The following is a 25,239-nucleotide window of genomic DNA, read 5'->3' on the forward strand; positions in this document are numbered from 1 at the left end:
ACACTTGGGTAATGCTAAATCTGCTATGGTATTCAGAATCTAGTGTTTTTTAATCGTAGCCAAAATCTCTTGCTCTTTTATGTACTTCCCAGCAATGCTCATTTCAGCACTCTTTTCGGAGCTCTATTCAATCAGTGTGCCCGCTGCGGGCACACACACAGAATTAAAACGATAAGTGCTATCTTTAAAAAATTTTACTTGTGTACTCCTGTAGGCCTAATTAAACTGCCTACATTTTTTTTTTTTTTTATCGAAATTCCAACTTTAAAAGGTAGTGTGCTGGAAAGGGTTAAAGGAATAAGTAAAGTACAAGGTATTTCCAGAATTCCTTTTAATTCAAACTTTAAAAACACCATCCTAGCTTAGTTTAACATGTTTAAGATTTACATCTAAAATGCCAAAAGGAAAATACTTTTAAATGATTTCTTTCAGAAAAAGAATAGGTTTGGCTGATGTAAAGTGTGGATATATTGTACTAGAAAAATAACAAGTATTTAAGATGAAAGCACGACTAGTTAATGTGATGTAGAGATATTAGGTTATTTTGATGCTGGAGACACAAAAAATGAGCGATGCCCTCGCTAGGACTCGAACCTGGACCTGTTAAATAGGTGCTAAGTTTGCTAACCATTACACCAAGGCATGCAGAAAAGAGGGAGAAAATGCCTTTTATACTCCATCTTGTAAAGGGCGACTGGGAATTTGGTGAGCCAATCGCCAAATCCTGGTGTTGAAGAATCATCATCCTCCACCTTTTAGTTTGGACATCACTATAGAGGCATTAGGTTATTTTGATGCTGGAGACATGAAAAATGAGCTATGCCCTCGCCGGGACTCGAAACTGGACCTCTTGAATATCCCTCGAGTGTGCTAACTGTTACATCATGAAGGCATGCAGAAAGGAGGGAAAAAATATCATATAGTGAAAATTGATATTAAATTTGGTGCTGATTAAAATGATAGAATTAATGTCATTATTTATTTATTTATTTATTTATTTTTTAAAGATTCCAGTACCTGATGTGATGTAAAAACAGTTGTGTGTATATCTCGCATGCTTTTAAATTTAGAATCTCTCCCACACAAAAATGTTATAGTAGTAACAGAATGTAAAGTTTATTGCATAAATTTAAAAAATTTATTGCTTTAAATGTAATTATTTTTTTACACTTATTTTAATAATGTTCATGAATTTCAATGTACCTTATAACAAATTAGTATGTAAATTTTAGGCAAATATGAGCCAGTAGTTAACTGACAAGTTTCATTGTCTTGTGTTACTTTTTAAATGTAATATATTTTATTAAAAGTATTGTGTACATGTATATTTTTTATTTTTGGTATAATTCTGCATTAATATGGTAATAAAAAATAAGTATTAAATTTTTGAGATAGTACATTAACTTTTTTCCTTTAATTTTGCAGAATACAGCGTGTTTAGAAGATTTTGATCGCATCAAAACATTAGGAACGGGATCATTTGGTCGCGTAATGCTTGTGCAGCACAAAACAGCTAAAGACTATTATGCCATGAAAATTCTTGACAAACAAAAAGTTAGTGCAATATGGTTTCATTTGCCCTTACAAATTGCATTAATATAATTTTTTTTTTTTTTTTTTTTCTTTTTCTTTTCAAAGGTATGTACTACTGTTAAGTGGCCAACTCAACTTTGACTGGCACATTACCAAAATATTTAAATTCATCCCAGAAGAATAGTAGAAAACTTTTAGTGAGAAAGAATTTGGAAACATGAAGGGGTATTATTTCTGCTGCATGTTTTACGTACATCCATCCTATTTCATAAATAAATCTATTCAAATAATAGAAGCATATTTGCCCATATGGTCATGCCTTCTGTAGTCAAAAAGTAGTTGCTTCAATGTAAGTTCTTATCTCGGTGGTCTTCTTTGTAACGTAGTGTGAAAGATATGTAAATCTTGCCATCTTCTGTACTTTAAGAAGATTGAATTATAACATGGTAATCTTAAAATTAAATGCTATGTAATTTTAGTAGCATCCAATAATTTTATACATTTGCCTTCCTTCGAAATTTCAAAAGTACCATGCTGAAGGAGTGAACAAAGTGTTGAACCCACTAAAACAGGCATAGTAGTCACAGCTAGCAATTTCTCTTGAAGCAAGTTCAATATAATGAAATGAACCTCAACTTGTAGTGAGAAACACGGTGCCATTAATGTTGTGGAAGCATCAGCCTAAGGGCCCCAGAAATTGAGAAATCAGCACTAGTGGAATCTCTAAAACTGTGAGACAAGAACTGGATTAGTGGAAGTAGATGCTGCAAATTCTTGAGTTATAGCCAGTCATTTAACTCTTCAGTAGATGTATCTGGATTTGGCAAGGCATTTAACAAACAGCTTTTGTGGAAGTATATAGTTATAGTGAAATATATAAGCCACTGAATAATTAGTGACTATTCTTGATTTGAGCTTTTCCTCTATCACTTCTTAATATTTTTTAGTCTGGGACTTTAAAGCCTGGTGTGTACCATGACATATTCTAATAATGTGTTATCCTCTCACTGGAAGGAAGGTGATAGTGCACCTATCCCATAGCAAGGTCTGCAACTTCTTATATGAAGACATGGACGCAAAAGAGCTTATGAACCATCTTAAAGCTTTGACCTTAACCCAATTGAATGTCTTTGTTCTAAACTGTGGCATGAATTGTATATCAGCCGTACCCAGTGTAATACTGCTCGTCAACTATTTGTAATTAAGGTTATGTAAATGCTGCTTACAACAGTAAAGTAGCCATGCTTTTACATCATATGATATGCACTTTGTTGGAATAAGAAATTTTGATGCAAGAGCACTTTCTTTGAAGTTCTGTGGGGTGCCTAGTCAAAAGGTATGGGTCATGATACCATCAGTAAATTCAAGCCATTCCATCTTCAGCCATGCAGCCCTACACCATTATAGACCCACTTTGGTATTAAGCTGTTGGAATTCAATGGCTTAAATCTGAATTTGTTTACTGCAAAACAGTGCAGGGACCATCAGTATCAAAAATTTTTAATTTGGTCTCAAAGCTTCATTCCATATGCTTTGAGTCTTAGCGACATTTAAATGTTTGCCTCTGTTCTGCAGTCTGATGAATTCTTCCTGATTACTGTTCTATTTTAGTCAAGCCTTTCTGATAATATGATATATGACTTTTACACAAATAAACCTACTTATGGCACAGATGTTGCTAGAGCAGACTTGATGTTTTCCATAATACATGTTTTATAAACTGAAGTAGATTCCAAGAAGAAGGTTCTGTTTACTAAACATTTGGATCCAATCTTTCTTTCTTTCTTTCCACCTCCTCATTTTACAACAGTACTTGGAATTTTTTACTGCTTTCATTTTCAGTCAAGTCATTCCCTTCTGCCCTTTACTAGCTATTTTCTGGCAAAATATAACCTTGTAGTTTAATGTTAGCAATTTGGGGAGAATATTTGCATGTCTTTGATAATTTTAAGACACGTTCTTCATACTATAAAATTTATGTTTCATTTTTACCTAACATAATAAGTTTTACAGGTATAGCAGTTTGTCTGAAACTTTGGTAAGAGTTTAACTTGAGTTCTAAAAATTACTGATTGTGTGAAATATTTTTTTTCTTAAATGTATCCTAAATATTATTAAAAGCTTAATACTGAAGTGTAAATTATTGTTTTTTATTTATTTTTGTTCATAAATAAGAATATTTCTGTACAGATATGCATAATGATCAGTATATGCTAATTTTATGATCATTGCTGCCAGTTTATTAAATTAACCAAGAGACTACCAATGCAAGTATAGCCCCGATTTTTGTAATCACATTAACTATTTGTCTTGATTTCATAGGCAGCATTGTAAAAGTTATTTATTATACAAGACTTAAGAGCAGCATGACAAAAAGTATTCAGCCCCTGTTATACCCATTATCTGTAGTTTGAGGGCACACTCTTTTGCATTTATATCTCAGATGCCTTGGTCTTGCATTTGTAATTAATATTTATATATTAAGTCAAAGCTGCTTGCATGGCATTTGTTAGAAACTGCTTTTCTGTCATATTTTATGAGCTAACTTCTGGGCACAGAAAAGTGTCATTTCCATTGTTTATTATTTAGTTTGATAAAAGTTTTATCCAAAGAAGCTCTCGTATAGTAAAAATGCTCTTTAAATAGTAAATGGCATTCCAGTAAATGAAAGAGAAACTTGCACCCTTAATATAACGAAAGTTTTAAATAAAATATTGGTAACATTTCAAAACTATGTGATTGATTGTAAGCATTATATTAGTGCCTGCACAAAACTATGTTGATACAAGTGTAATTTTTTCCCCCTTTTCCTTTGTGGATTTTTCATTGCATAATTTTTGTAGTAGTGTATTTTCTTCTTTTCAGCTGCTTAAAATTGTATTAACATAATTAGGAGAAACTGTTTTTCACCTTGTTAAAACAGCTGTAATGTATCACAAAAGTTATATTGCATGGTTTAATCAGTGTGATGATTGTCCGAATTATTTTTAGTAATTTGTGGGGGCGGGGACGAATCTTTAGTAGATTGTAAAAATTGCCTCATGTGTTTTATGTCCTTGTTTGATACTGTTTTTATTATATGAAGTGTTTTATGGGTATTTTAAAGTTGTCATTTTAATAATAATTACTATATATATAAAATAAAGCATTTAGAAGTAATCAGTTCATTATGTTTGTTATTTTAGGTTGTAAAACTAAAGCAAGTAGAACACACTTTGAATGAGAAAAAGATTCTGCAAGCAGTCAATTTTCCATTTCTTGTGAAATTAGAGTATCATTTCAAGGTGTGTATTAAAAATTATTGAATGTAAAGGAATCTGTCTGTTCATTCTAGATAGCTGTATCTCATATCATCATTTCAGTGTGTAATCATAGATTCTGAAAATCATTTATCCTGTGCAACAATTCATAAAATTTTCTGATGTTGATCATCATTACTTTACTCTTTATACTTTAATATACTCTTTAATATTGTCCATATTCTCTAAAATTCTTCTAAAAGTATGAAGTGGTGTTGAACTTATAATATATATATATGTGTAAGAAAAATAAAGACTATGTAAAAGATGAATTATAATTTAAATTAGCAGCATAAATTAATTTTCCTTCTGTATTCTGAAAATAGTAAACTTGCTTTGCACTGGGTCATTTCGAGACTAATCCATGTCTTATGACTCTTACATAATTCTGATGATGTAAATGGAACTAAAACTCAAACAACCAGTAATAATTTTACAGCAGAATTAATTATCCAATCAAAATGTTTTGAGAACCTAAAACTAGCTCAACTGATGTAGTATATCATCCTGAACATAACAGACAAGCTTTCTACTCTTCGACCTAGCTAGACTGCTGTTTTCTTATTGCTAATCTACCAGAAGTCAAGCATTTTTAAATGGGCACAAATAATGTGTCAAGTTGTTTGTGGCCACATGATGTTTACTGAAAACAGAATGAAGATTTAATCTGCTTAGACTGTCAATTTCCTGATCATTATGGATTAGCATTCTATACAATCAAAATTCTTTCTGTTTGTTATGGATTCAACCTTCTGTGTTCAACATTATGAATATTTAAAATCCCTTTTTCATTACAAGTGTTGGTTTGAATTGTGTATGATGGTATGAGCAATGTGTGTGCATAATAAATAACAAGCCATCTAGAAGCAGGTTAAAAAAAGCCAGACAAAATATTAAATCTATTCCTTTTGCTGTGTGCTTTTTAATTTAAACAGCTTTATTTTGTTTGTCACTTAAATGATTCTGGAATTAAATATATTTTCAGAATAAGGTGATGGAATTCATTAACTGCTTATTAAAAGTAGCAGTTGTATTAATAAGATTTTTTCTTATTAACTATACTAATTTGTATAGAAGTTAATATTTGACTGAAATATACCAAAGTCGTTAATTTCATTTTTATTAGGCACTGTTTGGCATAATTTCAAAAATTTCCATACTTCTGTAGTTTAGGAAGATCTAAATAATAATAATAATAATGTGTCAACCAAGTACATCATCACTAGCAGTATGGCGATAATAAAAGGGAGATCTGATTCCTTCCAAAGTTTTGAAAGTAGTAAAGTAGTGATGATAAATGCAGAAGAAAAGCTGCATGGCATTGTGTGAAAAAATCATTCCAAATTTGTACTAGTCTTAGAATTGCCATGTTCTAGATTTAGATGCTATTTAGCAGTAAGCTAGGCATTCATGTGGAAACCCAGAAATCACTGCAGAATTCACTAAATTTAAGTTGGTTATGATAGTATAATGGAATTTTCATTCAAAATATCAAATAGAAGTGCTAGCAGACCAGATAGTTTTTGTGTGATGTAGCAAGTTTAAGACTAGCTGCATGTGTGGTGTAATTTTTTATTTATTGTTATGGATATTATATATTTAATGAAGCCTAGAGGGAGTTATGAATATACTTATATAATTACAGTAGAATTTCAGATATTCAGGGCTGCTGTCTGCTTAAATTGAGTCTTTATCTTAGTTAAAATATATATTTAGTGTTAAGTAAGAGAATAAATTTTATCTCTTGTAATATTTTATTTATTTCGACAAAAATCATGCAGTTAAGAAAATTAAATATAAGAAAATTGATTAATGTGAGTGAAATTTCAAACATCCATGTATTACCTTCAATTTCTAAGTACATGAAAATCAAGAAAGATACTTGGTTAATCAAAGTAGTCTGCCTCTGCATCCACACACTTTGCCATTGCTCTGTTAATAACTGCATAATTAGGGGGATTAAGAGTTTATGGTTAAAAGAAATTGTCAACTGCATGCTTGTCTTGCCATCAAAGAATTTTTTTATAACTTAGAAGCTGAGATGAAGAAAGGCATAATAATCAGCAGGACATAACGATAGGAGCTTATCTGAAATTGGTCCAGTCAATAGCTGTAGACTAATTTTCAAATGCTGTATTGCCAGCATGAAGTTCTGTATACTGCCGGCATATGATGCATTTATTAGTCATACTTAAGGCAAATGTAATTATACTGTTCCCCCCTTCCATATAGAATGCCCTGATTTAAACTCACATAGACTCTTGTCAACAGTGTTATGCCTGTTGATGGTCTTGATAGCACAACATGTCCTGTGGATTTCCAGTGATGTTAAGTTATAGCACACAGCTTCATTGGACTAATGAGATTGTGTGTTCAAGATACATGCAGTCAGACATTTCATTCACACAAATGTAATGTTAATGAATTATAAAAATGGCACTTTATCCACAGGGAAAGAACGTGCATCCAAAAAGATGTAACATGTTAATAGAAATAAAAGTTAAAATAAGTTAATAGAAAGCAGCTGATGTAGGAATTCCTTGCAAAGATGGGTAACTGATATAGTATCACCATCATCATATGTTTGTTTAAATCTATTTTTATAACAGAAGCCCTTGGTGCCATTGGCAGTTACAGATTAGACAAAAGGTCAGGAGGTCTACATACAGAATGCAGTTGCTTGTTATTAATGTTTATAAGCTGTACATTTATCAAATGTAAGTGAATCCGCTTGTGCCACTTCATAAAAAGGCATGAATTATATTATCTTTTTATGTCATTTAAATCAAAGTGGAAGATAAATGCTCATAAAGGAATAGCAAGCAAATCCATATAATTTGGAGTTCTAATGAAATTACACTGTGGAATTTGGTGCAAAGTTTAAATTTGACAGCTCTTCCGGTATAAAAAACGTTATATGAGTTTCTTTCTTTTAAAAATAAGTATTAAATATTGTTATAATTCCTTTCCGTGAATGGAAATATATAATTATCTCTAATGAATTTTGTTATCATTGTCTGAAATACAAATATTTGAAAAATGTCTGTGCAGGTGAGTCATTCCTGTTTTGTTCAAATTTGAAGTAGGGAAATAAAATGTAACGGACTTATCCCAACATATGTTTTAAATGTTCCTTTTCCTATATTGCTGTTAAAATTCCACATGCTCATTTTAAGGAGTTGAGGTTTTACTTTTTAGGAATATGGCTAATGCTTTTAATTTTCAGGATTGCTCAAACTTATATATGGTTCTTGAATACGTCCCAGGTGGTGAAATGTTTTCACACCTTCGGAGAGTAGGCCGTTTCAGGTAAGTTCATTGTGATTTAAAGAGTTATAACTTAAATACATCTCTCTTTACAGGATTTTTCTAACTTATATATGGTATTAGAGTATGTGCCAGGCGGGGAAATGTTTTCTCATCTGAGGAAAAGTGGAAGGTTTAGGTAAGGTGTATGCAGTATATGGGAATATGTGGGAGCATGCACCTTTTCCTTTTGCATTATTTCCTTTCTTTTTTTTTTCCCTTCTGTGTTTGTGTAGTCCATATGCATTAGGCATGTAGCTTTGGAGAAGATTTTGTTTAATATGCATGAATATTTTCAAAAGTATGTCATAACTGTCTTCAGTTTTGGGTACAGATGTTGCTCTCTATATTTGTAGTTCCCAACATAGAATTATAATTAACTTAAGATCTAATTCTGATAGTTTTTGTCTAATGCCTATGCATGTATCTTGTTTAAAATAGTGCATGAAATTTCTGTCAGAAATGATTATTTCTATGTGCTTAGAAAAACTTGAATAAATTAATATATTTTATTAAGTGTACTTTAGAGCTGATCCATGGTCTGTGATAAGCTAGTAAGAATAAAACTGTCTGTAAAAACTAAGAAATTCCACATTTTTTAATATTGTTTCTCCTCCCCCCTTTTTTTAATAATTACCATCTAAAGCCTTTAAAAAAGGTGTTTTCTTAAATTTCATGCACTTAGTTCTTTCAGCAGTGGGGCACTTTTTTGCAATGAAGTGTTAAATAAAGTGTTAATTCCATGCTTGTTTTTGCTTTTGCATTAATTCATTTAGTATTATGGATTGTGGCACATTTTCATAAGTAAATATTTTGTTCCCATCCAAATACATTTATCTTAATGCTTAGTTAGATTTTCATGCATGCTTATGATTTGTTAAAATACTCTATGATATGTATATTTTTCTTTTATTAATGTTGATGTATTTTACAGTGAACCACATTCAAGATTTTATGCAGCACAAATTGTTCTTGCTTTTGAATATTTGCATAGTTTGGATCTGATCTACAGGGATTTAAAACCCGAGAATCTTTTGATTGATCAGCAAGGTTACATTAAAGTAAGTGTTTCATTTTTATATTTAAAAAAAAATTACCTTTCACAAAACCTTAAATCAACTGTAAAGGGAATATGGGCTCCAGGGTGTATGATTATATTACAAGCAGGTATTTCAAATTTGTACTAGCTGCCAAATGCTTGTCCTTTTCAGGTTCATAAACCCAGTCAAACAATATATTTTTTTAGTGCTTAATGTGCTCATTTATTATAACTTTTCAGAAAGGAAGTTTCAGTGCAAATTAGCAGTGTTTATTCCTACTTCAAATATTAATTCGAAAATATTTTGGAAAGCTCGACTCATTAATTTCATATTAAAAAGTCATAAAATTGAAATTTGTCGTGACAAGAAATGAGTGACCTGGGTATATATTCAGTGCTTGACAGTGTTACATTGTTTTTACATTGTATTGGAGTTTTAGGGAGGATTCTGCATTTGATCAAATTAAGTGGTTACCATTGTATTTTATAGTACCAGCTAGTACAATAGTTCCTACAAGCTACTGTTAAAATACTAATCATAATAATAGAATATATTTACTCTAGTAATTGCACATTATAGTCACTGTACCATTACAGTTAATGTCAGATGTGTATACCATTAGTGCTGTTTGTATGTCCTATGTGATGATGAGCTTATATAATTTATTTTAAAAGAATGTTTGAATTCAAATATGCACCTAATTTTTTCCCTCCCAAAACTTGTTGTAAATGTTTGTCTCTGGCTTTTGCTCTCGTTGTTGCAACTTCATTTAAAAGGACGGAAATTGCGGAATATTGCATATAGTTTTTCATCTAATTTAAAAATAATAGTTATAAAAACCAAATTGCACTTATTGTGTCTTATAATTAAAATTTCGTTAAATAGATTTATTTGCGTTTAACTGAAGAGAGTGTAGTAAATCCATTTTCACTATAGTGACCTTTCATTTATACCATCCTTTTTCTGTAGTATGCAGTGGGTTGCTGTAACAAGTGTTAACTGGATGTTTTTTAAAAAAGTGTATGATATAAAATAATGTGTTGTAAAAAGACAGTATAGCAGAATGCTACATTGTAAACATTATTTATGTGTTAAGTTAATTTTATAATTTGTTTCCACTTATTTAGGTCACTGACTTTGGATTTGCAAAACGAGTGAAAGGTAGAACATGGACACTCTGTGGAACACCTGAATACTTGGCTCCGGAGATAATTCTTAGCAAGGTATGTGTAATTGTAATAAGATACTGTATTCCTGAAAAGAATTGGTTGATGTGTATATCTCTAAGCAGACTTCAAATTTAGCATAACCTTTTGTAATATTTTATGTGCATTAGCTAAATTTCATTTTCACAGTGCAATTTTTTTTTATTTTGTTTGCAAAGTACTTCAGTTTTTGTCAGAATTTAAATTTGTTCATAACCATCGTATTATTATATTTATATTTTTTGGTGAAAACTCTAAATTGTGTGACCATGAAAAAAATTCCACTTTGACCTAAAATGCATAAAAATTTTCTAGGGTTACAACAAAGCAGTTGATTGGTGGGCTTTGGGAGTGCTAGTTTATGAAATGGCAGCTGGTTATCCTCCTTTCTTTGCTGACCAACCTATACAGATATATGAGAAGATAGTTTCTGGGAAAGTATGCATTGCTTATTTATCTCCTTAGTGTCACCTTGCAGAAAAAATGATTAATTTTGGTCTTACTTTAATATTTCATGCTGGTGTTAAGGTAATGCTGGTGTAAAGGTTGATTATTATGTCCATTTAGGTTCGTTTTCCTTCGCATTTCACATCAGATTTGAAGGATCTGCTTAAGAACTTACTCCAAGTTGATCTGACCAAACGATATGGAAATCTGAAAAATGGAGTAAATGATATTAAGAATCATAAATGGTTTGCCACTACTGATTGGATTACAATATTTCAGAAGAAGGTAACTGACTATTTAGAGAATTATTTATGCTGCAGCTTCATTGTAATTTATATATAAATATCTGGCCTCAATTCTTTTATATGACACTAAATCTTAGTTTTGTTTTTAACATCTGCAAATCAAATATCAAAGCAAAATACTTGTGTATTTAGACTTTTGTTTTGCTTATAGAAGTACTTGCAGCTGTATTTACTAGCATTTTCCCCCAGCTTTTAAATGTATATAATTTCGAGACATTTGCTTTACTATAGTATTGAAGTTCCTTCCTGAATTCAGAAAATGAGCATTTGCTGTCTTTTTCCTGTAGATCCCTTATAAACCTTTACCATTTATAAGGAGCTATAAATTTAAATTAAGTAGCCTAATAAGAAGTTCTACTTGTGCTTATAATCCAGTAGATAAGCAGTGACATTCACTGGAAAAGCAAAAAGAGAAAACTGAAAGCAGTATGTCTATTGCAACTTTTGTATATGTATAATCTAGTAATATTAGTACTACTAAGTATATATTTAGTATGCATATGCTTTTTAATCTACTAAGCTACCCCACTTCTCAGAAATCATATATGCCAATAATTTTCACTTCCAAATATTATAGGCTAATGAAATTAATAGAAAAAATGGGGACAAAATGGGCAGTTAACACATTTGCTGTCAGTCATGCTGATGCGTGATAGGGCATTATCACTGAAAGCTGAATCCATCACCGTCATGTGGTATGAGGTGATGTCTCAGATGCCAGTCACGCACTGATGCAGTAAAAGCAGTGTTTCATTTATTCAGTTCAGCTGGCATTGCGTTTTGAGTATGTATGCTGGTATTGACATGGGGTACAGGTTAGAAACTAGTTGTAAGTGCATATTTCAATTTAAAGCAAAGTTCATTTTGTGCAAAGATTTTACATAAATAGCATTTTGAAATATAATAGTTGGTAGTAATATCATTCTAAATATCTTTCAATAAATTGATTTGTAATATATTGTTTGCGATAGCTTCATAAAAAAATTAACTTTTTTTTTTTTTTTTTTTTTTAAATTTTGATTTATTTTTAAATGCCACATATAATGTAGTATTGGGAAAATACTTTTACCTATAGTTCCAAACACTTAGTCTTAAAATTCATTGATTATAGGCTTAGAAATCAGTGTGAACACATAATCATGTTTCATTACCTTGATTTTAAATCGTATATCTTATAGTAAGTTGGCATGTGGATGCAATCTGCTTTTATATCAGGGCAATAACTGCCAACACAACCTCATATAACTAGCTGCGAAAGTGTTAAATACAATAATAAACTCTTACTAAACTGAGACAGCTGTTTGAGTGATGCTGAATAGCAGTAGAAATCATAGCTGCAATATGAAACTTTTTTCACAGTTTCATTCTTTGTAAATAAATGCATAATTGCTGAAGAAAATAAGTAGTCTAAGAATATTATATGTAAAAATTGCGAACATATACTTTTACACATTTTTTTTTTTTTTAAATTTTTTTTATTTATTTGCTTAAAGTAAGTAGAAAAAAGGTACAAAGCTACATCTCCTAGCCAGTGACTAAGTTCAACACAGATGGTTTTCCCCTTCCCATGAGCTGCCTGCCAGTAGCAAGTGCATAAAACATTGATTGGTCACTCTAGGTTTTCTCATGCGTGGCTTGTTATGGTGCTTCATATTTATGATATAAATTGGCCCCTTTTCCAATGAAATATCCTCCACAAAGCCACCAGTTTTCTTAGCAGATAGTTATAGTATGTTTTATCATAATTAATCCAATCCATTTCTTGAAACTCGCTTAAAATAAGCATACTGCACTTTTTATTCTTTTTTGGGGGGGACTGTACTATTTGTCTGATTATCACACCAAATAGTGTGTCTTGGGTTTTAAGGTCTGTTTCAGTATTCCGAATCTGTGTGTTACAGATCTTAAATTCTTTAATATTTTAGTGTTCAATTAAAATCATGTCACTTCTGATTAACACATTATAAGGAAAAAATGCTGTAGTTTGCTTACTTTTTGTCAGTGACCAGATTGTGCTGAAAAGTAATAAATATAAATATGTAGGATGTCGAAAATTAAAAGGAAAGTTGCTAATAAATTTTGAAAAAAGGCAAAATTATACCCAAGTTCCAAAATAAAGGAATTAGATTAATACTTAAGGAACAAATTAGATACGGCTGCTAAATTTGCAGGAAAAACTTCAGTAAGATAAGAAGAAAATAAAATATATATATATATGCATATAATAAGAAAATAAGATAATATAATAATAATAAAGTATACAATACCAAATAAGAAAATAATGAAGGAATTGAACAAGAATTAATGTAAAAATACATTGTATTTTGGCGAAAGTTTGTCGGTGATTCATGTTCTGTTTTTCTGAAATTTACATTATTCAACATTTTTGTAACTAATTTAATAAGTAAGTTAAATTTAAACCAAGTGTGGTCTGTAGAAGGGGAAGCTGTGCCACTAATTGTAGTGCCAGAAAAATTAGAACAATTTGCAATGCAATTTTTATGGTACTGCCTCAGGAGCAGAATTTTACTTTATTCGGTTTTATGTCTATCTTCAGTTGTTTCAGCTTTCTTAAATTTAACTCAGTAACTTAATTATGCAGGAAAATGCTATGTAAGGAAAATTTGAGGAATAAATTATGAATGTGTGCTTTTTCTGTGGAGAACAAACATATATTCATTTTCTATTTCTTAAATTTGCTTTTCATTATTGTTCTTATTTTACTGATGTCTTTAATTCTAGCTCTGTTGTGTTATTTGCCATACTCTACTGGATACCTTAATTTGTTTATTAGGTATTACTCTCACTTTATTATTCTAAAGTTTGATTTATTAAAGTAAATATAATTTTCACTTTCCTCAAATAATCTGCAGTCAGTTTCTGAGTTTTATCAATCTGTCTATCAGTTTCTTACACAGTTTATTGTAATTCTATTATAGTGAATCAGAAAGAATCTAGCAAATTCTGTAATACTGAGCTAGTCCATTATACTCAGCATGTTATTTATATAGTACTTCAAATGCATTTTCAGAAGTTTTTTAAATTTAATTTTATCTAATTTGTTTCATGTCTGCTTAAAATGTATGTTGTCATACAAATTTCATCTGTTAAATTCATTATTTCTTTTTTGACATTTCATGAATTTTCATCTAATATGGCTTGGAAAACTAGCTCCTTATATTTTAAGTAATCTTAATTGATGTGTCATTAATAGATTACTAAATTTGATTTTGATTATTGGAATGCTTCAAAGTAAGGTAAATAGGAAAAAGTGCAGTGTCAATCAAATGTAGAATATGGATGACCCAGTTGCCAAATCCTGGTGGCGATGAATTATCTTCCATCACCTTTTAGTTCGGGTGTCATTGTAGAGTTATGAGTTTTTTTATGCTGGAATGGGAAAAATATGCAGTGTCTTTGCTGGGATTCGAATGCCAGACTTCCCAAATTTGCGCGAATGTCCTTCCAGTAACACTGTGAAGGCTTGCGGAAAGGAGGGAGGAAATATCTTATATGTTTATAATACTTAGCTATATATAATATGCCTAACATGACTTTTGTTTCACCTAAATGTCACAGTATCATCCAGATGAATATTGTGTAAGTTAAATAATGTTGAAATTATTTTATTCTTTTTTTTTATTAGATTAAGCTGTACATTTGCTTTCTTCCTAAATGGTTTAACAGTTCCCCCCCCCCCCCCCGTTTTGCTTTAAAGCACCTGTTTTAATATACATATTCTTATTTTTCACATTTTCTGGTCCTAATGCATGTATGCTGTCTTCTTTCATTTCTGGTTTTATGATTTTTTTTATTTTATATTTTATTATTTGCATGCCTTTCTTTTCCTTGCATGTTTATTTAGATGAAAGCCCCTCTAATACCTAAACTAACATCGAAAGGAGACACTCGACAATTTGATAACTATGCTGAAGACAAAAATACATTCCGGCGAACTCTTACTGATCATTTTGCGTATGATTTTCAAGCCTTCTAAGAGCCAGCTTAAGGTTAATAAGTTCCTTTATCTAATTCTAATTAATATTAGAAATCCAGATTTAACTTTGTTCTGCTTTAATATTTCTATGAATAATATAATGGATCCTGGTTGTGCTTTTATTGAAATGTTTAAGCTGTACTTTGTGTTGAGAAATAGTAATTACTTGTTGCTATCATAAAATTAATTTACAATGCTGTGTATGTAAAAGTGTATTTTTGTTTAGTTTAATGTCCATGAAGAATGAATGCAGTCAAAATTTATCATTATTCATATTTTAAAAAAGTCTTTTTTTTTATTAATGTATTTTCATGTGCACTTAAAAAATTATTTTAGCATTATATAAATTCTGAAATGTAGGTGTGTATAACCAGTTATTACCTCTTTAATGAGGTCTGATTTAATTTCATATTTAAAAATTCTAATTTTGCTGCAGGTTAACTATTGGTTGGTTGTTTGATGTTAACTTTTCATCAAATAGTAATTCATTATCAAATAGAAGTTTATGAAGTATGTCTTGGCTTAAGATAAAGTAAAAGTCTAAAACATATTACTTCGTCTTTTGATTAGAGCTTCATATATAAAAGTCATCATCAATAATATACATCAGTACTCTCGCTTAATTTTATTTAGGGAAATGATCTACTTTTAAATTGTTGTTTCTGAGTTACTTTAATAAAAAAAAAAGGTAAACAAATGCCAAAAATTTTTCATTCGTTGCTTTTGGAGAAGTTATGCTATCACTGGGGAGGGATGAGTGAATATGAGACTTCATGGTGCATAACCTCATGTCATCGGCATATTTCTCCTAGGCATTGGAAGGAAATAAAGAATCAAAATTTATTTTTAAATTTTAAAGGAAAAAAAATCCCAATTTTATAATTTAAAGCAATTTTTCTTTCCCTTTTATTCATATCCTGTACATCTTTCCCATGCATTCAATACATATCGCATATTTAAAAAAAATGTAATATAGGTTTCAAAGAGTAAGGCATGCTTTTCAATAATAGTAAAGCTGAAAACACACACACGATTAAAAAGAGGAAACTCTTACGGATAACTTTTAATTGATGTTGCCATACAGCAAATCTTAATAATTACATGAAAATATTAAATTATGTTGCCACAACACTCTTGTTTAGGTTCTCAAATTGTTATTAATTTATTTGAAGGGAATGTTATCAATGCATGTTCTTGAATAATTATAATACATTGTCAAATAACTGTAAATGTCTTCAATTTTAATTGGCTAATAGTTAGTCACCTATGGAAAAAGTTAAGAGAGTAGCTTCAAGCAGCTATGCAGGTACAATCATTTTGAGAATGAGTTGTAAAACTACATTTCATGATCTGGTTTTTAATGCTCAGATGATGAATCGAAATTCTTAACTACTGCATTTGGGAATAGTTCCTGTTAATTTATATAAAACAAAATATTTGACACAAATTTATAATAATTGTGTGCACAGCAGGCTAATAATAATTGACATTTTAAATGTTACTGTGTTTAACTGTAATTGCACCAAACTTGGCGATCTTATAATTCAAACTGAATGCCTCCAACTAGGTGGGAAAATTGTCAGTTCGTTCGTCAGCAGATACCAAGTCGCATCGGTGTCAATTGTCTAGAACTTCGATTCTAAGTAATGTATCACGTATATTATTGTTGAGTTTTAATAAAACTACTAAAAGACATTATCATCTCATACAGTCCATATTTCAACACAAAAAAATGGGATGAGGCTAGTAGATCTGTACATGGGTCGAGAGTGAGTCAACATCTGACTCGCTGTCTGAAGACTCATTGACAAGTAAAGGGAATATTAGTGATGAAGAAGGTTGTGTGAGAGGTTGGAGGATTTAGTGCAATAATATATAGTTCAGTAAGCTAGAATTACTGGATAACGTGCAGGATAAAATGTGTAATCTGAAAAAAAATATGGAATTAAATTAACATACCCCCTAAGGATGACACTTCAAATAATGTGAATTACGAGAAATTTATTATATCTTGACATTGTGAGATTTTAAATTAATACTAGTATAAATCAAGAAAACATATTCAGACAGAAGATAATAGACCGCAAACTACTGCAGCAGTAAGAATCAGTGCTACCATTTTGAGTCCTAACCTTTCATGCACAAATTGCGTACAATTCCAATCTAGTAAATCTCAGTTCATCTTCGTTACACAAAGTTACATGATAACAAAATTCAATTTTTATAGTGAAGGATTTTGACTGGAATTATTATTCCAATATATTTTGTGGAAACACAAGGCCAATTCTAGCATTAAGACGCAACACGTGCACGGGAATTCCTTTCGAGAACGTCTCAAGTCGCAAAACATCATTCATTTACCGCAGAAGCCAGCATCTAGATCAATTTAGTTGAATCTTCATCCACTTACTATTATTTTTTTGACAAAAGCATTCTCTTGAAACTATATGGAGATGGTCATCAGAAAGGCATGAAAAGGAACAAAATTGCAGACACGCATCATCGGCAGTGAGGACAGACCGAAGCTCGCCCTACACCTTCGGAGTCTAGCAGCAGAAGACACAGAAAACACACAGTTGTAGTGGTCAATCTCGCTCTGTCATTGAGCGGTCGCAGTGAACAACAGACTTGATGTTGAATAAATGTGGAAGCTTGCCTGCACATTCCCTCCGGCCAAAGAAGAAAAAAAAAGCATCACAGTTCACAAAATCATATCACAATATTTTGATGAAGCACAATACTAATTTGCAGATGAGACTTGATGTATTTGCAACCACATAAATCAGAATTCTAGAATCTGTTGTCCATTTGAAATTAGCACACGCTAATTTAATGAAATAGTAAATCTGTCTGGCATAATCCAAATTATGATCGATTATTAAGTGATCAAAATCTTATTGTCTGGCTTGAATATAAAGGAACAGAAATTGGGGATAAGCTGCTACATATGTGAGTCAAGTTAAAATTTAAAACTAAGAACTAATACATACAATACATGATTCACATACAGTAGCATAGATTTCACTACAATCTGTAGACACATTTGTAATTGAATACATCTCATATGTCATACAATCTTTCACTGTTGTTAACAACTCTTGATTACTATATATCTCTTACTTAACAATTTTCAAATCATATCATTTTATCAACTCTTTTAAATAGCATCAATTTTTTCTAATAATTTTGTAAATGTGCAAGAATGATTACTCTACAATTTGCTTTTACATCTTAGTAATTCCAAATTCTCAAATTGTTAAAATAGACAATTTTCATTACTAGCTGGATACTTGTAATAACCACTAAGTGTTCTAGATTTTTTTTTTTTTTTTAATTCCATGACCTTAGTCAACCCGGACCAGCCTGCGACTGACCAAACGTATAAATGAAGGTGGCCAACCTACACCCATACTAACCAAGAAACTCAAAAAAAAAAAAAATAATAATAATAATAATAATAATAATTGGAACTAAATCCACTACATTCATAATCAAACACTAAACATGTGTGAATTTTTTCTTTCTTTCTTTAATTCTTCTTCTTTATTTTTTTTTTTACTTAGTGAACCCAAAAAAAAAAAAAAAAAAATTCGATGAAAACAATGCTATTAATTAGTTAAATTTGCCCTCAGAGGTACTCTTTTAAACAATTTACTACAATAAATTTTTGAGTTTTGTTGTCAGTGATATTTTGAATTAAATAGTTTTCATTTCGAAAAATTTTTATGATTTTGAAAGTACCAGTGTATTTTGGCTGTAAGGCATGAGGTGGTTGTAAAGCCTTTAAAAACACTTCATCTCCAATGTTAAATTTAGGGCTTTCTCTGCCTTTCACAACTTTATTTTGAGTTTGAAAATACTTTTCTTCATTTTGTTTCACTAATTCTCTAGTGGCTTTAATGTGTTCCTTTTGATGCAACAAGTATTGTGAAGGATTGTCTACTGCATGTGGTTCATTATTTAAATCTAAAGGTGTATTAAGTTCTCGCCCAAAAAATAACTGAGCAGGAGTGAAACCAGTTACTATGTGTTTTGAATTATTGTAATATAGTTTAAAAAATGCCAATCTATCAGACCATTCAAAGACCTGATTAGATAATGAAGCTATGCTTTCTTTTATAGTTCTGTGAACTCGTTCTCTGATCCCATTAGATTGTGGGTAATAAATGGAACTTTTTCTGTGTTCAATATTTAAATCTGTTAAAAAATTCTCAAATTCAGCCGAACAAAAATTTGACCCGTTGTCAGATAATATTATCTTTGGAATACCGAATTTTGAAAAATACAGATTCATACATCTTATGATTGTTGCAGAAGTGATATTGGTTAAAGGAATAGCCTCTAAATATCTAGAATAATGATCAATAATTGTTAAAATGAAAATTTTACCATCATATGACCTGGGTAATTTACCTACAATGTCAATTGCTAACATCTCTCCAGGGGCTAAATCAGACTTTTTTATATTACTTGTGACTGTTCTAGAAGATTTGGGTTTAGTTTCCAAACATTGTTGAAAGCAAGCCTCCACAGTTAGTATGTTAGATGGGCCAGCAACACAGTTTTCTGACATGTTTTTAATATGAGTATCTAAATTTGTCTGAACAGGTTTTTCTTTTTTTCCCCCTTCATGAGTAAGATATCATATTGCATCATGCAGCACAGCAGACTGCAGCAAACTCCTCAGAATTTGGGTTTTGGTTTTCCAAAAAGTGAACCTCCAAATTCGTGTCTGAACAAATTTCATTCTTTTAGAGCACGTTTGTTCATATCCACAAGAATTTGTAAAGGAAGGGAGCATCCGTAAGTATAATATGTTAATAAAAATAGGAATTCTACCCCATATGAAAGTGTATATGCAACCTTGGGTGCTATAAAAAGACTTAAAGTAGTCTCTTTACAAAAATATTTTCTCAACCAACTTTACAATTGTACCAACTCATTTACAGACAGAATTAACAGAAATTCAGTGTGACCCAACTGTTGAAACAAAAATTCAGTGTAAATGAGCAAAAATTTAGATATCCAAGAATTTTACTAGTTGCCAGAAAAGGATGCCAAAAAAGATGTGTTGGGAAAGAAACAACAGGTATCCATCTACTACCAGGATTTCCTTCTGTGTTTCAAATAATTGATTGTATTAATTAAGATTTTATACATTTACTCACTTTTTAAATATGTAATTAAATATGAAAATGGCTCCCCCTTTTTTTTGGCCTTAAGGCCTGCACTGTTTAAAAATTATGGCTTACTGAGTTCAACATGCCTGGCTTAGAGGATTAAAATATGTCCCATTTTTGTATGACAAAATATTAAGTATCTGTTACAAAAATACCAGCTTACAAGTTTAGTCTTGCTCATAGTGATAAAATCTTAATTTTCAACTGCAATGGGAAGATGTTATGGATGACCTCAAAATTTGTATTATTTCTGAAAAGAGCTGTATAGCAGCACATCCATAGCTGCCAGCTCTCCTGGTTTTCAATTTTCTGCTTAAATTAAAAGCTTTAATGGAACTGAAATTGTTCAAATTTCATTTACTCAACTGTAATATGGTTTTTAGTAAGTTTATCCATACGTTATTTTTGTCTTGTATGCTTCACCTTATTTGTGTCGCTACCTGCAAGTTTTTCTTTCATGAAATTCCTTCATTTTTCTGTAGCTCTGGTTGGTCTTAAAATATATTGCTTAAGTTAAGTGTTAAATTTTTATGTGCATAAAAGTGCTTTAATAAATTAAAGCTTTTCTTTCCTATTCACCTTATTTGTGTCACATTGTAGAATTTATTATCTGCAGTATTTTGTATAAGTCTGGTTGGTCTTGAAATATATATTACCTATATAATGTAAATTGTTAAATTTTTATGTGCTATAAAAGTGCTTTTATGAATTAAAACTTTTCTTCCCTATTCAGAATTTTCTCAGTATAAAAATGTCAAAAATTACAAAGTGAAATTTGTCAAAGAACATAAATTCAAATTTAATCAACAAACTTGGTGACTCAAAAGTTTATTACCACTACCTGAAATAAAATATTTTTACCTTTCATGTTATGTTTCATATTTCTTCAGAAATCTCAGTGATTTAAAAGAGATGTGTTATCACTCAGGAAAGCATAAGATATTGGTCACTAAAATTTAATCAACAAACTTTATGACGTAAAACTTGGTGATGCAATGTTGCCACTGCCTGAAATAAAATATTATCTTTTACTTGGCAGAATGCTGCCTTTTAGAAAATTGTAAAATATATTTAGTTTTTATTCAGATTTAAACTATCCATAATTGATTAACAAACTAAGCAATTTAAAAGCAATAATGCATTTTTTCATCTTAATTGTTATTAATTACTAGCTGAACCCATAAAATTACACTTGCTGGACTCATTAAAATCATTACACGTTATTCTATTTTATGTGTCTAACCATGCATGCAGCTAATATTATAAGTAGTTAAATCACCTGAAATATGTGCCTACTAGTGGCCAAGCAGTAAAGTTGTTGGTGCTTCAACCTTGGTTCAATTCCAGGGAAATTGGGTAGTTGTATGGTAATTTAACATGGATGCAAGCCAGTTTCTCTAAGAAAGCCATCCATCCCTAGATAACCCCTTTATTTCAGATAGTTTATATGCACCATAGCAGTCTCAAACAAATTGTGGCTTAGTAGTTAAAAGGATAGAAAGACAGCTGTACCCAATATATTGGGTTTTTTTTTTTTAACTTTTTGTAACAAAGTGAATTATGTAAATATATTTATGCCTTTGAAAACTGAATCGCTCATCTCCATTAAAGTGGAACTTTGCTTGAAGTGTTACTTCAGGCAATGCTGAATGAAGCCATTGTGTTGAAAGGGGGCAGCAGAAGATATGCGAAAGTAATTTAGAGCGTTTTAAAAGATTTGAGAGCTACAGGTTGAAAAGTTAATTTTATGCAGAGGGGCAGAAGGTATTCTGCATAAAAGTGGCATAATTTTTAAATTTCAGAATATCTAATAATCACATTAAAATAATTTATTGCTGTGACAGTGTTAATGGTTAAGATATAGACTCATTTGAATTTTTTCCTATTTTACGTATCAAGTAATTTCTTGGGTTTTATCACGGTCAACAAGAAACCATTATTATTTAGTGTTACACTTTGTACATTGGTTTTTGTTTTTCCAGTTAGCAATGCCTTTTACTGAAAATCTTTGGTTATCTTTTTTAAAATCAAATTTACATGAAAATTCCAAACTGTTGCTTAAATTCACTACATATGTCATTGCTGCCAACTTCCGTTTTTTATCATATCTCCCGGTAGATCACCAATCTTCTGGTTTGTAATTTTTGGCATTTACTGAATTTATTAAATTAATAGGGTAAATTCCATTCTCCCACCTCTAATGATTTTCAGAATATTTTTCTTATTAAATTTTATTTCTCTTAAATTGTATGTTTTCTTTTTTACATATTATTAATCTGAGTAAATTTCATTTGATCTAAGTTGTCTTAATCCCCTGTTGAAATTCGTAGGTTTTTAAATAAAGATTCGAGCAATGCTTAATCATTTAATATTTGCATTTTGTTAGCTTTGATATACGTTACTATGTTTATCCACGCAATTACTATGCATATTAATTATTTATTTTGTTTTCATCATATTTAAAATTTCCTTAATAAAAAGGCTTTCTTTCACTGCACGAGATTTTCTCTATAAAAATGTAAGAAAATTTGTTAAAGGAATTTAGCCAAAGAACATAAAATTTAGAATATTTAATTATATACCAGTATGTTATTCACCAGAACTGCATTATGAATAATTCAATAACCTGAACCATACATAAGTGAATTTAAAAATTATTAGTGAATTGGTCACCATGCAGTGTGAAAAACCTCCATTTCTTAAGATTTCAAGGTTGTCAACTATGTATTAATGAAAATTCTTCTTCTGATGCATAAAATTAGTCTTTTAGATTACATGAAATTAGTTTTACTAAGAAGAATTTAGAAACTGTTAGTAATGTTCAGGGAACATATGAAACTCTTGTGTTAGATTGGGTTAATAAATATATTTAATAAAAATCAGAAACAATTGCAAAGTTCTCTGCAGTAAAACTCAATCATTTAAGACAGTTAGAATTACATATTATTAATATTTCTAATATTGAAACTTTTTTATGGTATTACTGTGCAGATTTAGATTTGTTCTAGTTAAACTTTTCATATTTGTGTTATAATAGCATAGCTTTACAGATGCAGTTTCTCACAAGGAGGCATTGTTTTGTATACATGTTATAGTTCAAAACTAATAGAATACTTTTCCTTTGGTGAATATTGTAGCTGTTTGAAATTTTATTCTGTGAAGACAAAACATTATCATAAAATACAGTTTTAAATCTGTGTCTTTTAAATGAAAAATATTTTTATCACCTTTTGATAATGGCTTGAGAAATAGTGTGGAAGAAACATGTTAAAAGAGCATTTGAAACATAAAGTGAAATTACAGATACTTTATTTAATGATAAAATTTCATTTTGGCAAAATTTAAAAGGGAACTGTAATGGCTGTAAGTTTTTATCTCAACTGTGTGCATTTAGTGTTAGAAGTTTTGCCAAGTTCAACAAAATTTTAGGAGTTCAGAGAGTAGAAACTGACTTTTAACTGATGAAAGGGAATATTTATGTTGAGTTACAAAGCTTTTTCTTGAAACAAACCTGTTTCTACACTGGATTTTGCCAGAAGTTCTGTGTAAAACTTAACAAATGAGCGAGTTATTGCCTGACACCCCTTCCTCCCCCCCAAAAAAACTTAACATGTCTACTAGATTAAGACAAAATTTATTTAACTACCAATTGTGGTGCAGAATATCAAATATAATGTTCCTGGTGACACAAATTTATAATTAAGGGATCTGCTTCTCAAAACTTTATAAAATTGGAATCTTTTGAACTTTTAAAAGACATTGGACTAATATGACAAGCAACTGTAAAAAGTCACTTCTATCCAGTTGATCACTCAGCACCATATTGGGAAGTCCACAAAGCTCCATGTTTTTCAAAAAATGTAGCTACTAACTGTAGGTGATAGCTATGAAAGTGGGAGGATCTATTATAAAGTAGCATGAATTGCAGTTCAGAATTCCCTATGTCTAGTTCACTTGCACTTTATTTACAATTCCACTACCTTGCAGTCTGAGTGAATGTTTGTGACATAAGCCAAAAAAAGATACGATTGTATGCAGTGAAGCTTAACTGTCTTAGAACTTAATAAAATGCCACAAGTTTGGCACAAGTTCAACAAAATTTTAGGAGTTCAGAGCCAGTTACAGGGCTGTTTCACAAGCTCTGTTTTTTGTACAATTGAGCAAAAGAATTTTCTATTCAAAATGTCGTCTTTTGTTTAGCTTTAAATTTATAAAATAATGTGAATTCAGTTTTTAAAGAAGGTGTCTCAGTGCTTAAGTCTCTTAGTTTATGATTAGAAATCCAGACAGTGTCTTTATCACTTCATCATTATAAAATGTAGATCAAAACATTTTTTGCATGTCCCATAAAATTCCATGTTAAAATATTCTCAAGTTTTTGCTTGTTTCAAAATTTGAAAATGAAATGTTTTTTTTTTTTTTTTTTTATTTTATTTTTATTTTTATTTTTAATACCATTTCTAGCCCCTTCGCGCCGACTGTCATGTCTACGGGCCAGCAACGAACACACTCACTTCCCGGCCGACACGCAGGCGTGCCAGAGCGTTTTGCCGTTCAGCCCCAACTGTCACGTATTTGTGCCAGTGTCCTGGAACGTTTTAAAAACTATAATTTCTGTCACAAGATGGACTGTATGTCCATATGGTTTCAGATACATGTACATTAGACCTTCTACTCGAAATGAGAGAAGCATGACTCACATACACGTGTTTTTGATTATATAAACAAAAGGGGAAATAAATCTTTCCGAATGGCGTGCTTTATGACGTCTCTTTAAATTTGCACGTGGTAGTTGTTTATTGTAAGTAGAGAAGGTTTTTTTTCGCTAAAGCGTTGGGTATTTCGGTTTGCAATGCAGTATTTAGAAAATAATTAGATCTTGTTATACGGGAATTCTTTCTGTTTTTACCGTTGCAATGTCGAAGCG

The 25,239-nt window shown here is 30.7% G+C and overlaps 1 protein-coding gene across 13 annotated transcripts in view; it reads left to right on the forward strand.

Annotated features, from left to right (window-relative positions):
• Pka-C1 (Protein kinase, cAMP-dependent, catalytic subunit 1) overlaps positions 1-25,239 on the forward strand; it is a 581,879-nt gene that overhangs the window by 551,625 nt on the left and 5,015 nt on the right. For 11 of the 13 annotated variants that reach the window (XM_085808130.1, XM_085808129.1, XM_085808131.1 and 8 more), the window contains 8 exons: positions 1,426-1,554; positions 4,719-4,817; positions 8,195-8,277; positions 9,073-9,199; positions 10,306-10,401; positions 10,699-10,821; positions 10,951-11,115; positions 15,001-15,145. In XM_085808130.1, the coding sequence (XP_085664256.1) occupies positions 1,426-1,554; positions 4,719-4,817; positions 8,195-8,277; positions 9,073-9,199; positions 10,306-10,401; positions 10,699-10,821; positions 10,951-11,115; positions 15,001-15,132 (954 nt within the window). In that variant the 3' untranslated portion in view covers positions 15,133-15,145. Of the gene's footprint in view, positions 1-1,425; positions 1,555-4,718; positions 4,818-8,058; positions 8,142-8,194; positions 8,278-9,072; positions 9,200-10,305; positions 10,402-10,698; positions 10,822-10,950; positions 11,116-15,000; positions 15,146-25,239 lie in introns of all 13 variants that reach the window. The other 2 variants (XM_085808128.1, XM_035364955.2) reach the window with 2 other exon arrangements.

Source organism: Stegodyphus dumicola, chromosome X1 (assembly GCF_044657685.1).
Source record: "Stegodyphus dumicola isolate Sdum_Otavi_A_Nest chromosome X1, ASM4465768v1".
Taxonomy (NCBI): domain Eukaryota; kingdom Metazoa; phylum Arthropoda; class Arachnida; order Araneae; family Eresidae; genus Stegodyphus; species Stegodyphus dumicola.